Source organism: Parasteatoda tepidariorum, chromosome 1 (assembly GCF_043381705.1).
Source record: "Parasteatoda tepidariorum isolate YZ-2023 chromosome 1, CAS_Ptep_4.0, whole genome shotgun sequence".
NCBI lineage: Eukaryota > Metazoa > Arthropoda > Arachnida > Araneae > Theridiidae > Parasteatoda > Parasteatoda tepidariorum.
Window position 1 is genome coordinate 86,366,531 of NC_092204.1, and position 14,138 is coordinate 86,380,668.

The 14,138-nt window shown below is 28.9% G+C and overlaps 3 protein-coding genes across 9 annotated transcripts in view; 2 read left to right on the top strand and 1 right to left on the bottom strand.

The window, feature by feature from the left end:
- The first annotated feature begins 523 nt into the window (after nt 1-523).
- Nucleotides 524-8,405, top strand: LOC107439707 (uncharacterized). Of its 2 annotated transcripts, none has more exons than XM_016052387.4 (2): nt 524-725; nt 4,068-8,405. In XM_016052387.4, exon 2 carries the CDS (start codon nt 4,074-4,076, stop codon nt 5,583-5,585), a length of 1,512 nt encoding a protein of 503 aa, XP_015907873.2. In that variant the 5' UTR covers nt 524-725; nt 4,068-4,073; the 3' UTR covers nt 5,586-8,405. The 2 variants fall into 2 exon arrangements, with proteins under 2 accessions (XP_015907873.2, XP_015907872.2); XM_016052386.3 differs by lacking the exon at nt 524-725 and adding an exon at nt 758-876.
- Nucleotides 8,406-11,770: 3,365 nt separating this feature from the next.
- LOC107439706 (splicing factor 3b subunit 5) lies at nt 11,771-13,420 on the bottom strand. Of its 2 annotated transcripts, none has more exons than XR_006226911.2 (2): nt 13,269-13,420; nt 11,771-12,103 (listed from the first exon to the last, which is right to left on the bottom strand). XR_006226911.2 is itself a non-coding variant. In XM_043055776.2 (2 exons), the coding sequence occupies exon 2, from the start codon at nt 12,094-12,096 to the stop codon at nt 11,839-11,841; it is 258 nt and encodes an 85-aa protein (XP_042911710.1). In that variant the 5' UTR covers nt 12,097-12,103; nt 13,305-13,401; the 3' UTR covers nt 11,771-11,838. The 2 variants fall into 2 exon arrangements, 1 of the variants encoding a protein (XP_042911710.1); XM_043055776.2 differs by having other exon boundaries at nt 13,305-13,401.
- A 19-nt stretch (nt 13,421-13,439) lies between these two features.
- The window catches only part of LOC107439705 (catenin alpha), a 29,905-nt gene continuing 29,206 nt past the window's right edge, over nt 13,440-14,138 (top strand). For 3 of the 5 annotated variants that reach the window (XM_043055770.2, XM_043055772.1, XM_043055773.1), the window contains exon 1: nt 13,616-13,772. The gene's annotated coding sequence lies outside the window, so the exon portion shown is untranslated. Of the gene's footprint in view, nt 13,773-13,946; nt 14,069-14,138 lie in introns of those variants that run through there. The other 2 variants (XM_043055775.2, XM_043055771.2) reach the window with 2 other exon arrangements.

A 14,138-nucleotide genomic window follows, 5' to 3' on the forward strand; every position in this document is an offset into this window, starting at 1 on the left:
ATTACATTTATTTAAAACAACATTCAAAGAATGATTTTGAAAAAAGGTAATAAAAAAAGACGTTTTTGATTTGTATTATTTGATGTATTACTTTTTATTTTAAGAATATTTCCTTTTTTTTTTGGCAAACTGTTAGTAAATATAGTTATAAGTGAATCAATTCTCTAATATTAAATACAATAATGCAAACAAGTTTAAAACGAATACTACATATTAAATTCTTGAAGAAAGATCAAAGATTAAAATATGTAGATATTTATTTTAGACTATGTATGTAACTGTCAAAATGAAAGAAGAATAGATTCTCTTTCTGAAAGAACACTGTAAACTCTAGGATAGAGGTCACGACCCCCAAGCGAAGGGAGAACGATTAAAGGATAAACAAAAGCCATTGGTCACTTTCTTATAACTATCGATACAAAACGTCACTTCCTAGGGGGAGGGTCCGAACGTTGGTTCGAGGGCTGGGATTCCCTTCACCGCTCTCTTCGGGAGTTGCGAGGTTTGGATTTTGTTTTACTATCGGACCTATCGGACGGTGGAATAGACTCCGGGGAATAGTGACGTCACCGTCCGTGTTCGAGGCTGCGAGGTTTGGGGTCCCACTTCATTTAGAGGATTATGTTTCTTCATCGTTTTCACTGGGAAGGGAGTGTGTAGCGTGCTCTATGTTCCCTCTTTAATTTAATTTCCAATCTCTTGTATATATATATATTTGTTTTGTGGTGAGTCGCATCATGTTTTTGTTGCTGTTCCAAAAATAAATTGCTTGTGTTATTTTCTTATTCCTGTCATCATTTATTTTACTTGTTAAAGATTGAAAAATATTGAAGGGAAAATTATTCAGCCTAAAACAGCTCCTTCATGTCCTTGGAAGTAATTTTCATTTTTGTATACTAGTTGACTGGTTTAAACCAAAAAAACCGGGGGTTTTGGTTTTTTGCTAACCCTGCCACAAAGTTCAAAATCCGATATTTTTAATGCGGTATTATTTATTATAAGAAACGAAACACTTGTTTGAGCTTCTCTTTTTTAAAATTCGATCCTTATTTTAGGTTTTACTGCCACGGGTTTTAAGATTTTGAATTTATGTACGAATTTTAATTAATTATTGTTTCATTTATTTACGAATTTTAATTTATGTAATGGATTTACAAAATTCGAAAGAGGAAATAATTCGTGTGTATTATAATAATTAGTCTTACAAAAAGCGAGAATATCGCCTATAATATTAAAAAGGAAATGCATTTATAATTAAAAGAACTTTTAAATATTTTTATTCTATACTTTCTTCTGTCTTTCTAAATACAGTTCTTCTGTTACTTCAAATTAGTAATTGTTATAGTTAAAATTATCTCAAATACTAGTGCTAGGGAAGTTTGTCACAGAAAGCCTGAAAAAAATTCTGCCACTGGGTTACTATAGTTGATAGAGAAAATTTTTAAGTTCAATTTTTTATAACAAAAAGTTGTTCTTTCATTACCTAGAATAAGACCATGCATCAAGAGTTGGGCATTTTAGAGAGACAAGAAAGGATATGTGTGAGAGGTCTACAGGCAAGGGCCATAGAAATGTGTTGATACCTTTAAAAAATTGTTTTAGACTCTTTTATTTATGTTTCACCGAGAACTACTAAACATATTGGTTTGAAAATTATAAATCTTCTCAAATACAATTGTATTTTTATTCTATAAAAATTTTCATAAAATTATTTAGTGCAATGGCTCAAAAAATTTTCTAGGCTTAATGAAAAAAAAAGTGGAATGATTTAAGGTGCTTAGATATTATGGTCTGTTTTTACTTGAAATAGGACCTAATTTACGTTAACACAGTTAAGAAAACAACTTTCATGCATAACTATAATTCATTGCATTAATTCACTTAATATATACCCTTATAAATGAAACATTTTATTAATAGAAAAGAGAAGAATTTTTTTTTGCGTAACTGAATATTTAGCAAGATTGGCCCAAAGCAGAATGTGTGAAGCATGTCCAATAGTGAAATTTGTAATAATTTTTTCAATTTTTTCTCAAATTTCTTTGCTTTTTATTAAAACTACAGAAAAAAAATTTATAAATCTTAATTTTACAATTCAATTAAATTGTTAAAAAATTCAAAATAAAAAATAATATTTTTAAAAACCACGTTTTTGTAGTGGAGAATAATAATTAAAAAAAAATTTGAAAAACGAAAAACGTGGGGCGCATGAAATACATAACAGTAATGTTATAGTTTGTGCATGTGTGCTTTTGAGAATATGTGTATGGTATATCTGTAATTGTATCTGAATGTGGATGTGGAATATGTTTGTGCATATGCATATGTATGTGGATGTATATGTGGCTGTGCATGTGTATGAGTAAGAAAATGTGTACATGTATGTGTATATATACTGTTATGTATTTCATGCGCCCCACGTTTTTCGTTTTTCAATTTTTTTTAATTATTATTCTCCACTACAAAAACGTGGTTTTTAAAAATATTATTTTTTATTTTGAATTTTTTTATTTTAAATTATAATTTTTTTAATTTTTATTTTATATTTTTTAAAAATTATTACTTTTCAATTATTATTCTTCACTACAAAAAACGTGGTTTTTAAAAATATATATTTTTATTTAGATTATTTTTCTTAGTCAAGAGTAGTCAAGACTACTACAAGACCACTACTAAAATAATAGAACTTTCATTTTAAATTAGGGATACAAAAATCTTTATAGAAAAACAATACCTTTACGACTTTCATTAGTTTTATGCTGATGACAACCAAAACAATCTGGAAATGAATGAGGAAAAACTGGATCCTACCACGTGATTTTTCAGCCAATAAAAATACTCCGACAATAAAAATCTTTTCACCTGACATGTAATACTAATTTGAAATAATGGAATCGACAACAAAAGACAATCTCGAAAATAATTTTTTTTTTAAATTTTAATTTTATTTTACTTTGTATGTCTTTTTTCTCTTCATTTTCATGCATTGTCATCCAATTCTGAACTATGTGCCAAATTTGAAGTTTGTAGCTAGTCGGGAAATTAGTTTAAAATCGATTACAAAATTCCACCCGGACAGACATACATGAAGGCAAGTTTATATAAACATGGTAAAATGGAGGATGGATTAGTTTTATAGATGTCGTTAACCCTTAACAATCTGAAAATATTTTTAAAAAATTCTACCCGGGTTTGCAAAAATTGTCTGGTCCTACTTTGAGCCCTGTTAATTAATACAATTATATCAGTACTTACATTAAAAAATTTGTTTATTATTTTTTTATTTGTTGATTTTCTTTTTAAGAAAGGTAAATAATTTATACTGTCACTTGTGGCGCATGCATATTCGATGATAAACAATCATACTATTTTTAAAGTCCTCAATTTTTCAAAAAAAGTGCTTAAATTGTTAATCAATACAATTTTATTAGTGCTTACATTATAATAAAATTGTTTTTTAGTAATTTTTTATTTATTGATTCTTTTAGGAAGTTAAATAATTTGCACTGTTGCTAGTGTCATATGTATATCAGATGATAAACAATCATACTATCTTTAAAGTCCTTAATTTTTCAAAAAAATACTTAATTTTTTTCATTAAAAAAAAGTTTTTAAAAGTGTTTAATGTTTGCTTTGTTGAAAGAGAGGGAACCCTGTTATTATATGTAATTAGAGTTTTACTCATAAAAGTAGTCAGAATGCATATAAACAAATTAATACTGGTGAAAAACCTTATTCTTGTAGTAAATGTCATAAGAGTTTTTCAAGGAAAAGTAATCTGACTGTGCACAGTCGTTCTCGTACTGGTGAGAACATTTATTCTTGTATGTGTAATAAGAGTTTTTCATATAGGCGTAATCTAACTAAACACAATTGTACTCATACTGGGGAGAAACCTTATTCTTGTAGTATATGTAATAAGAGTTTATCAGAAAGAAGTAATCTGACTGTGCCCAGTCGCTTTCATACAAGTGAGAACTCTTATTCTTGTGGTATATTATAACCTTGTACTTAAAATTGTTAATGGAATGGTCTCCTGTTATTTAAGATTCACTTATTTTTTTCAGGGCAGAATGTGGCGAACTGAACCATATGCGGTAAATTTTGGGGTTACCGCATGTAAAGAACATAAAATAGACACTCTTTTATGCCAATCCCTGCCAATAGGAAGAATATGCATGAACCAATCATCTAGCGGAAGTGGTCAAGTAAGATATCAAGGGAACCCAGTAAAGCTGACAATTCATTCCACTTTTGAAAATTTCCAGGCGAATGTTCCTGATAATGAAAATGTTGCATTTTTTCCATCCCCAACGTGGGAAAAGCCGGATTTGTTCAACGAAAGTGCAGTGGCGGATGCCTTCAGGGCGAACATATTAACACCATTACAAAGTTACTTCAGATCATTCCAAGTGTTCAGAAATGTATCCCAACCCCCATCCTATTTGTTTACACCTGACCTTATAATAAGTGATATTAAAAATGTCCCCATCATGTGCATAGAAATAAAACCCTGTAATACATTCTGTACAGCAGATATCACTAATTTTGATGTGATGTCAGAAATAGATAGGATAAAAATTTTAGCTGAAAATACCCCTCTTCCTAATGGTATTTTACCAGAGGAGTTCTTAAAATGCCCAAGACGGCAGAAGGTAGGAGGCAAAAGTGAATCTTTAGGCCTCTTCAATTTTAGGTGCTCTTTAAGACAGTTAAAACATTTTTTGTTTAACATGAATGTTACGGTAGCATTTGGTATGCTGTCCTCTTATTGCCATACTTACTTGGTAATACTACATCGTGATCAAGAAAATAAATCCAGCGAATTAAGAGTTTCTCCAGTATTGAAATTTAATGACAAAACTGTTCTACGAAGAATAGCTGAATTCATTCAGTTTGCAATTTCAAGTGTCCAAGAACCTCTTCTAAGAGAACACCACACATTAACGCCCTCAAAATTTTTTTTCTCAGATTGTAAAAAGGGAGTAATCAGGAAACGTGGTGAGAAAAGGAGGAAGAAGGATGATATTAAAGGCACAGGAAAAAAACCAAGTAAATCTACTTATACAGGCCACTTCGTAACACTAGGAAACGTCATAGGTAATGGAAGAACAGGCACAGTCTTAGAACTATTTGATGAAAACAAAAAATTATATGCTGTAAAATTTGTAGAAGAAAAATCAGTTGAAAACTTGAACCATGAGCTGGACAATGAATTATACAATGAAGAAATGATCTATGACATCCTTATACCATTACAAGGTGATGTGCTACCTATTATTTATATGTCAGGTTTACTTGATGGATGGAAACATGTAATAGTAATGGAATATCTGGAAGCAGAGTCTATGAATAAAGTGGTCCATCTATCTGAAGAGCAAAAAACCGCCGTCATCGCGGCATTAGACAAAGTCCACAAAAGGGGGGTATTACATGGTGACATCAGAGAAAATAATATTCTGTTGCATAGGAATAACCACAGACAAGCCTACTTGATAGACTTTGGCTTCGCATCAAAATGCAACACCTTAAATGATTTTATTGAAGAAAAACTCGAACTTATGAATCTTCTCGAACTCAAATAAAATGTCTTGCATTAGAAAAAAACTAAAGTATGAAGCATATAAAGTTTATACTGGCTAAGCTGAAAAGTAAATCATCAAGAATTGTGTGAACACTTGTTGTGGTGGCACTTAAAATGATTTTGAAAACAGCTTCCTTTGTAACAACTTCACTTTCCTTTTCATTCAAATATATTTTAACAGATGTTCATTATCTGATTTTTTGAGTCATGGTATTTTTAATGCCAGATTTGTAAATTTGTTGAACATTTTCATGGGATTTAAGTATGTCTCCAAAGTCATTGTCCTTAAAGAAATCTGTTCATATATCGAAACCTTGCTTACTTAAACATTTTATCCTTTGTCCTAACAAAGCATTTATGAAGATATACTGACACAGTCTGTTTTCTTTGGTTTTTGTTTTGTAGTTAGTTATATAAATTATGTGTTATATTATATAGCTTGTGTTATAAATATATATATAACTGTATAAAGTTTAGTGTATACTTAAGAATAATCATTTTTTATATAAAATTAAGTTATACGTGAAACAGGTTAATTTTACTTATTTTTTTTTTTTTTTTTTTTTTTTTTTTTNTTTTTTTTTTTTTTTGTCCAACTGTCTGGCTGGAAAGCAAAGAGTGCAAAGTATTTTTGTATGTTTATTGAAGAATATTTTATGATAAAAAAAAAATTGTAAAATTTGCACTTAAGTGTATATGATATGAAAAAGTGTATATGATATGATATGATTGAGTGTATATGATATGAAAAATAATGTTTAAAACAATTTAATTCTTTAAACTTTGCACACTGTTAGACAATGAACTTGAACAATTTGTTTCAACTAAACAATAAAGTTAAATTTTCATTTATAACTTTCACATCACAAAATAGATCTACTTCATTTCAAACAATCCTGCACTGAAATAGTATTAAGTCTATACTTTAAGTATTTGTGAGAAATATGGAATCAAAACTAAATTAACCGAATAATTTAGCAATTAACAGAACTTTTCATTTTAAAATGTAGTTAAATTGAATGCTAGATAAGTAAAAACATTGGCGAAAATTTAATTTCAAACAATCTATATTTTTTTGTTCTAAAGCAGTAGGATTGTAAATTTAACAGATTTGGGTAACACATAGCTAAGTTTGCTCACATTTTACCGACGGAGAAAAATAATAAAAAAACATTACTTTTCTTCTTTTCACCAGTTTGTTCAGCCAGCCTAGCTTGAGCTTCTCTGTTCAATTGTTCCGCTAATTCTTTTTGATGATGTTTCCTTTTTTCTTCTGCCGATTGTTCAGTGTAAATCCAAAATGGACAATATATTTGTGATATTGCGCATATTTTTTTCTCCTTTTCCCATGTTCACTCAGAGTACTTCCCAAAAACACAATTGGTCAAAAAATGGTAACCAATTTACAAAACAAAAAAACATTTATTAAAAATGGTAAAAGATGAAGTTAGAAGAAAATTAATATAACCAAGACACTTAAACAATTCACTAGATATGCAAATAACTATGATTTTTCTTTACTCTGAACTTAACGCAATATAGATAGGGAAAAAAGCAAACTTTTAAAACTATAATATAAGAACTTATTCATTTTCTTAAAAAAAGTCAATGAAAATAATTACTCTTAATTTTGAATCCAAAATAGCAGTTAGTTCGTCTTCCACGGACTAAGGTTTCTTCTTGTATAACAGGTTCTACTTCTTCTTCCTCATCATCATCCTGGAATTATAATAAATCTTTAAGTAATTATGAACAATATTACAAACTTGTGAACAAAAAATTATAAGAGAGAGAAATACTAATTATACCTTTAGTGCAATTGCAATATTTTTTTAGCTTTTTCTTATTTGTCAGTATGTACAAGGTTGACCCAAAAACGTAAAAAAAAAAAATTTTTTTAACATATTATTAAAAATTATATTAAGAAATTCATACAAGACAAACCTTATCATCTACCGACAAGTATTTGGAGACACGTGTAAATAAATATATCAGCGGCTCCATCTATGTCACACCTTTTGTACTTAAATATCACATAGAAAACAGCATTGGCATTAGATACAACGAAATTCAGAGGTGTCCGACTTTGAGAAAGGTCAATAATTGTAGGATATCAGAGAAATGGCTTATCCTGAAGGGACATAGCTAGTGAGTCAAACATAGCAAAATCGACAGTGGTTTTGTGATTAAGCGGTGGAAGGTGAGTGGTGATCTTTGGATCTTCGACTTGGCTGACCCATGAAACTAACACATAGACACAAACATGTGCTCGATGAAGAAATTTGGGAAAACTACATCAAACCCAGGAGTTCTAGCAAGCATTCGGGACTATTGTTTATACCACCCATAAGAAAGAACATTTGTTTAGTGTCCAAGATTGTGCCACTGTTTATAAGCATAAACCTTTGATTACAAAATCCAGCAGCACTGCTCAGTTGAAGTGGTGTTGGATATGTCAAAATTGCACCATAGATCAGTTCTCTAGAGCAATGAACCAAGATTCAATCTCCCTCAATCAGATGGAAATGTCTGGTTTTTGTTTATGCCTGGAGAACGCCTTTTCCCAAAATGCATTGAACTTACACAGGGTGGTAACTTATAAAGTGTTAACTACTTATAAAGTGTAGGATGTGTACAAGAAAAGTGTCTATATTATTAAATATGTCATTTTTTTTAACATCACCTTAAAGAAAAAAATTATTTTATTTTTTTATGTTTTGTAGCAACATTAATTAAAAGAATTTAAAATATGTGGAGAAAATAATATGTTTAGCTTGTCAAACATATTGTTTTTATGGAATAAAATATTTTTAATGTGTTACTTTAAGTAGTATTCGCTCAAAGTGTACCTATAAAATGGTAAAAACAGAGTGACCAATAAAACCTCGGATAAGTAGTGTTCAATATCTTTTCATTTAGCAAAGGAAAACCGTTTAAGATAATTATGTATCAATAAACTTTTATAATTACAGTGGTTCCCAAAAGTATTTGTTCACTTTTAGCTTTTATTAAAAATTCATTAATTAAAATGAATATTTCACGATGGGTATTTGATAATAAGATGTATAACCGATTCTTAGCAAAACTGCATGGAATATTTTAAAAATGAAGCAAAAGTTAGTTTTTAAGATATCAATAATCAAACAGTAACAAAACTTTCACACAACGAAAGTCATTGTACAGTTAAAGGTTTTCGGTATTTCAGAATAAACATTATCGTCAATTGATTTAATTTTTTATTTAATCATTTATTTGCAATTTAGTATTAGTAGAAAACTTATGATAGCAGAATTATATTTTAAGTTTTGCTTGCTAATTCCGTAATATTTTATTTTATCACTTAAAAACAGTTTGTGGTCGTAATAAAACAATAGACCAAATTTGATTATTTTTCATCATAAGAGGTAAATCAGTAATAAATATGTTAAATTAGCTTATTGTTAAATTACACTGTGCAATATGTGATAAAATGCTTAAAAGAAGAACTACATATCAGAGATTAAAATTATAAAATTTGCGGAAAATTCATAAATTCGCAATTGAGTGTTGTAAAAGCTTCTGTAAAAATTTTTAAAAAATATTCTGCACGAATTTTCTATGACAAAAAAACTAGTTACATGCATTTAAAAACTTATAAAAGCTATTGTATATGAGAAGAAAACTCTACTAAATGTTAATTCAATGAAAAATTAGATCATTTACTAATAAACAAGTGCTTTTTTGTTTTTTTTTTTTTGAAAGTGTACAATGACTTTTACGGAATATAGTTTTTGTCACATATTTGATGATTGATTTCTTAAAAATAAACATTTCCTTTGTTTTTAAAATATTTCACAGTTTTGTTAAGATTGGAATACATATTTTGTAATTAAATATCTGTTCTGAAATATTCATTTTAATTAATGGTTAGTCTTTTTTCATTGAAAGTCATAAGTGTACCAACACATTTCTGAGTCACTGTAATTACATTTCAATATAAAGCTGTACTGTATACTGCATTATATTGTATTTTTTCTTACCAGTACTTTTTATAAAATTCATTGATCATATTTTCTTTAAACCAATATCTCAAGTCAAAGTTTTAAATAATGTTGTTTTGAATGAGCATTATTATTTTAAGAGATTCAGTTTACAGAAATAAATGTCACAAATGTAAAATTGTCAATTTTTTGTTCTATACTCTATAGAAAAATAATAGATAAAATTCTTTAAATTTTATATTTTTCGATTTTTTTTCTTATTTGAAATTAAAACATTTGAAGAATTCCAATCTAAACACACAGTTTTTTAGTTTGCCATAGTTAATTGTTTTAACCACTAGAATCTTGAACAGCACATAAGTTACATTTTTCTTCTTCCGACTGAACACATATGAATTAAAAATACAATATATTTTATGTTTATTTATACATCATTTAATATGTTTCCTATATATTCCCTACTCTTTGTCAGCTTTTTAGGGTAAAAGGAGGCATAGTTTTGGAAATATCATCCCTGGAATGCAAGCTACATTTACGAACTTATAGTGATAATTATACAATTTGAATTAAAATTCAAACATTTACCAACAAAACAGTAAAATTAAATAATAGTATATAGTTAGTTCTAAAAAAAACCTCCTTTTTAAATTAAAATATGTTTTAAAAGGTTAAAATGAAATAGAAAAAATTAGCATTAATGCAACAATTTGTCAACAAACATTGCTGTTCAGTGATTGTAAAGAAATGTGAGATTAGTTAGCTTGCTGACAAAAAATAATTTACAGATTTCTTTGAATGGGAACACAAAAGCTTTCAGAAAAAGAGAGCACTATAAAATCTATTATTATTAAATTATAACAAACTAATTTTTGGAGAATTTAATTAAGTTAAAAATACAAAAACATTTTGACTCATTCTATCAAAATAGAAAAAACCTACCACCAAAGCATCAGAACAAACTTGAGCTATAAATGGGTTCACCCCACAGACAGAATTTTAAAACAGAAGCAAATATCCTAACCACATCTAGCACAATCTTTGCCTTTCTTAAATTACAGTTCCATAGAGATCAAAGGTTTCTACATTTTTGTATAGAAACCATGAGAGAATTTGATGTGACATTCTAGTTTAACAGGGTTATAACGGAGCAAATATTGATGCAAGCAAAGTATAGCTAAGTAAGTTGATGACATTTTTACTTTTTGGAGATATATTTCCATCTAAAAAGTGTGGGTATAATAGATGAAATAATTTAAATTAAGAAAATTAGTAAATATTTTAAATTAGTGAAATTAAAAAAATATCTCAGAAAAAATTTCCAGCTTTTCTTTAAAATTCCCTGATTTTTCCAGATGGGTGGCCACCCTGTTACAGTAAAGTTAGGCAAAGATGGAATGATGGTGTGGGGATGTTTCTCACAGCATGGATGGGGACTGTATCCCAATTCATTGTAAGCTCAATGCAGACTGCTATTACAATGCAACAACATGCTATTTTACAGCTTATCCTAAGCTGTTGCAATTTTACAGGTTGGATCAGCCACTTGTCTTGTAGAGAGGTCCATCATGGATTGGTATGATGACAATCAGGTTAACTTTATGGACTGGACTCTCTAGAATTCAGACCTGAATCAAATAGAAAATCTCTGGGATGAGCTGGATCACAAAATTAATGAGTGCATTAACCATCCATCATTGGCGAAAGACCTTGAAAGTCTTCTCCAAGCTGAGTGTAAGAAAATATCCTTGTTCATCATCCTATCAATTGTGGGAAGCGAGCCTCAGAAGGTTATGATGCTTAATTGCCTCATGTATGGACTATCAACTATTGGATATGAATAAATTGTGTTTATTACAGGTGTTCCTATTACTTATTGGTAGATAGTGTGTCTATGTTAAAAAAAGGGAAAGATAATGTTTCACTTTACATGTATGAGAAAACGAAAACTATCTTGTATAGATACACAAACTTCATTAACTACTACAGTATCTCCAATAAACAATGCATACACTTCAGTTTTGTCATCAACCTTTTTTTCTAAATTTGAAGTGAACTTTTCATTAAATTATGTGGTTAAAAAAAACCTTTTACTGAAAAAAGAAAATAGTGTTTTAAACGCATGCACTACAGGCAGCCCATCTAAAAACGTTAAGGGCACTGTTTCATATTACACAGATGACCAAAAAATATAATTAAACATTACACATTTTAATGATATTAAATTTAATGCCTTCTTCAACTATTTACAAATGACAGAATGAAATACATGAATATTCAGTCTTCTGCTCTTTCAGGAGGTGGACCAGTAGGAGTTAACATTTTCTCAATTAAACTGAAACGTATGCGCGCTTTGGATTCATTCTCAGCAATGGCAAAGAAATTCAGCATATCATGATGAGCCATGAAGGATGCAAGGCTGTCTCTGTGTTGGTTTACAATCCATTCAAACTTTGAAGTATCTGCATGTCCAGTGCCTATGTACTTGGACTGCAAGTGCTCTAGCTGAGAGAAGATATTGTAACGTTCACCCATTCTGCCCCTATGAAAAGAGAACTAGTTAAAAAATAATTTAATTTTGTAACACAAGTTCACTTTAATATAATACACGCTATGTTGTAGAATTTTAGATATACAGAACAGTTATTTTAAAATTTTCTAACCAGATTAATCATGATAGTTATTGTAACTACAAAGTTTTTAATTATAAATATTTACTATTTGTTAGCTTTATTATAAATTTTACGAATGAATCAGTAAAAAAAAACAATACAAGCCTGGATTAAATAAACAATAAATACTTATTGACTATGATCTTTACTGGCAAATTTTATAAATGAAAGCCAAAATAAAGAATGGTACAGGACTAAAGTGTAGAAACAAGATCAGAGATCAAGTTTTGTTACTTAGTAGACTCAATTATACACAATTTACTTACGCATAACTAATTAATAAAGTCAGCAAAAAATTCCTCTACATAATATAGCACATCATTCTCTTGTCAAAATTTCCGGCAGTAGCCCGTTTGCTGTCAAAATGTGACTTAATCAAAGGGTATAAATCAAGGCCATCCCAAGCAAACCTCTACAAAAAAAAATTTCCTGCAAGTTAAAATCCCTACTAACATGGAAATATCCCCGTATCGAGCTATGCCTAAATACTTTGGACAGTTTTGATATGTTAATAACAATAAATAGGAATTGACAGAGTTACTAGGACTTGGAACAAGAAAATTTAGTTAATTGTAAATTTCTTACTAAATGAATTTTTTCCTATTTAAGAAATAAAGTAGAGAAATTGAAGTAGATTCATACACTGAAATTTACAAATTTTTCCAATTTACAAGAAGCTTAATGAACTGGTTCAATAACATTAAATAAAACTATTAAGATAATAGTACAGAAAAAGTTTTCAAAATAAAAAAAAAATGGCTGTATATGTGCAACAATCACTTCGCTGATATCCAGTCGTTACTTATCATTCTTTGAAAGAAACTACAAAAATCCATTCTTTACAATTAAGACTAATGATTATTAAAAAATAGGAATAGGATAGCTGTGACAAGAGAGAAATTATATGGTTAAGTGTTTAAGATAGAAATTTTTAATCATCAGCATAGAATTTAAGTTTTTTCAATAAATTATAAAAGATATAACTAAAGAAGTAATTAAATTTATTTGAACTGCTAATTGTTGGAGATTTCTTACCTAGTTAATAGTATAAGCAATTACTGTTCAACTTACAAAAGATAGTTAAAATTTGTAATTGCTTGTTGGGTCGTTGCTGAAACAAAATTTCTGTCTTTTTTATTAAGAAAATGTTATCAGCTTATAGCTTGCATGAAATAAGAAAAGAAAAGCTCAATAATTCGTCAATTCAAGAGATTTTCTACCGGCCGCTCAAGATCTTTAAGATGATTGGTTGACATGAATTTCTTTTTCATGTATTAAGATCAATTAAAAAGAATGCATTAAAGCACTTTTATACTTCCTCCCACTTTATTTTAGTTCATATATGTAAAAAGATGTCACTTTTAATTAATTTATTAATTAAACTAAATCGTAATTAGATCAGCTGTATGGATTCTAAACTTCCGGTGACGCCATGTTTATGGTATGACGATTGACGAGACGGAGCTAGTGTCAAAATTCCGATGAAGAAAAACATTTTTACAATTTTAACTGATTAATTACATCTATTATTAGCTAAAAGTAGGTTTAACTTTGTATTTTTTAACAAACACTTTATATGAGGGTTTAATACATGAATGATAAATCTAATTTGCGTATTTATAATGAAAATGTCTTAAAGCTGTAACATTTTTGTCTTTTTATTAAAAATAATCCATTTTATTTCTATTCTTGTTCATTTTGTTATATCAATTCATAGTTGTTGTTTTTTTTTATTTGAGAAGGAAAGAAAAAATGTAAGGGTCATTCCTCGGGATGAATGCTTTTGGGCGTGTGATTCATAACAATGACTTGTTTGTTTGTGCCTAACAACTTAGGTGGGGAATTTGTTTGTTCTTTTTCTTCTCTTGAACTCTCATTACATGAGTTTCTGTTTATTTTATTTTC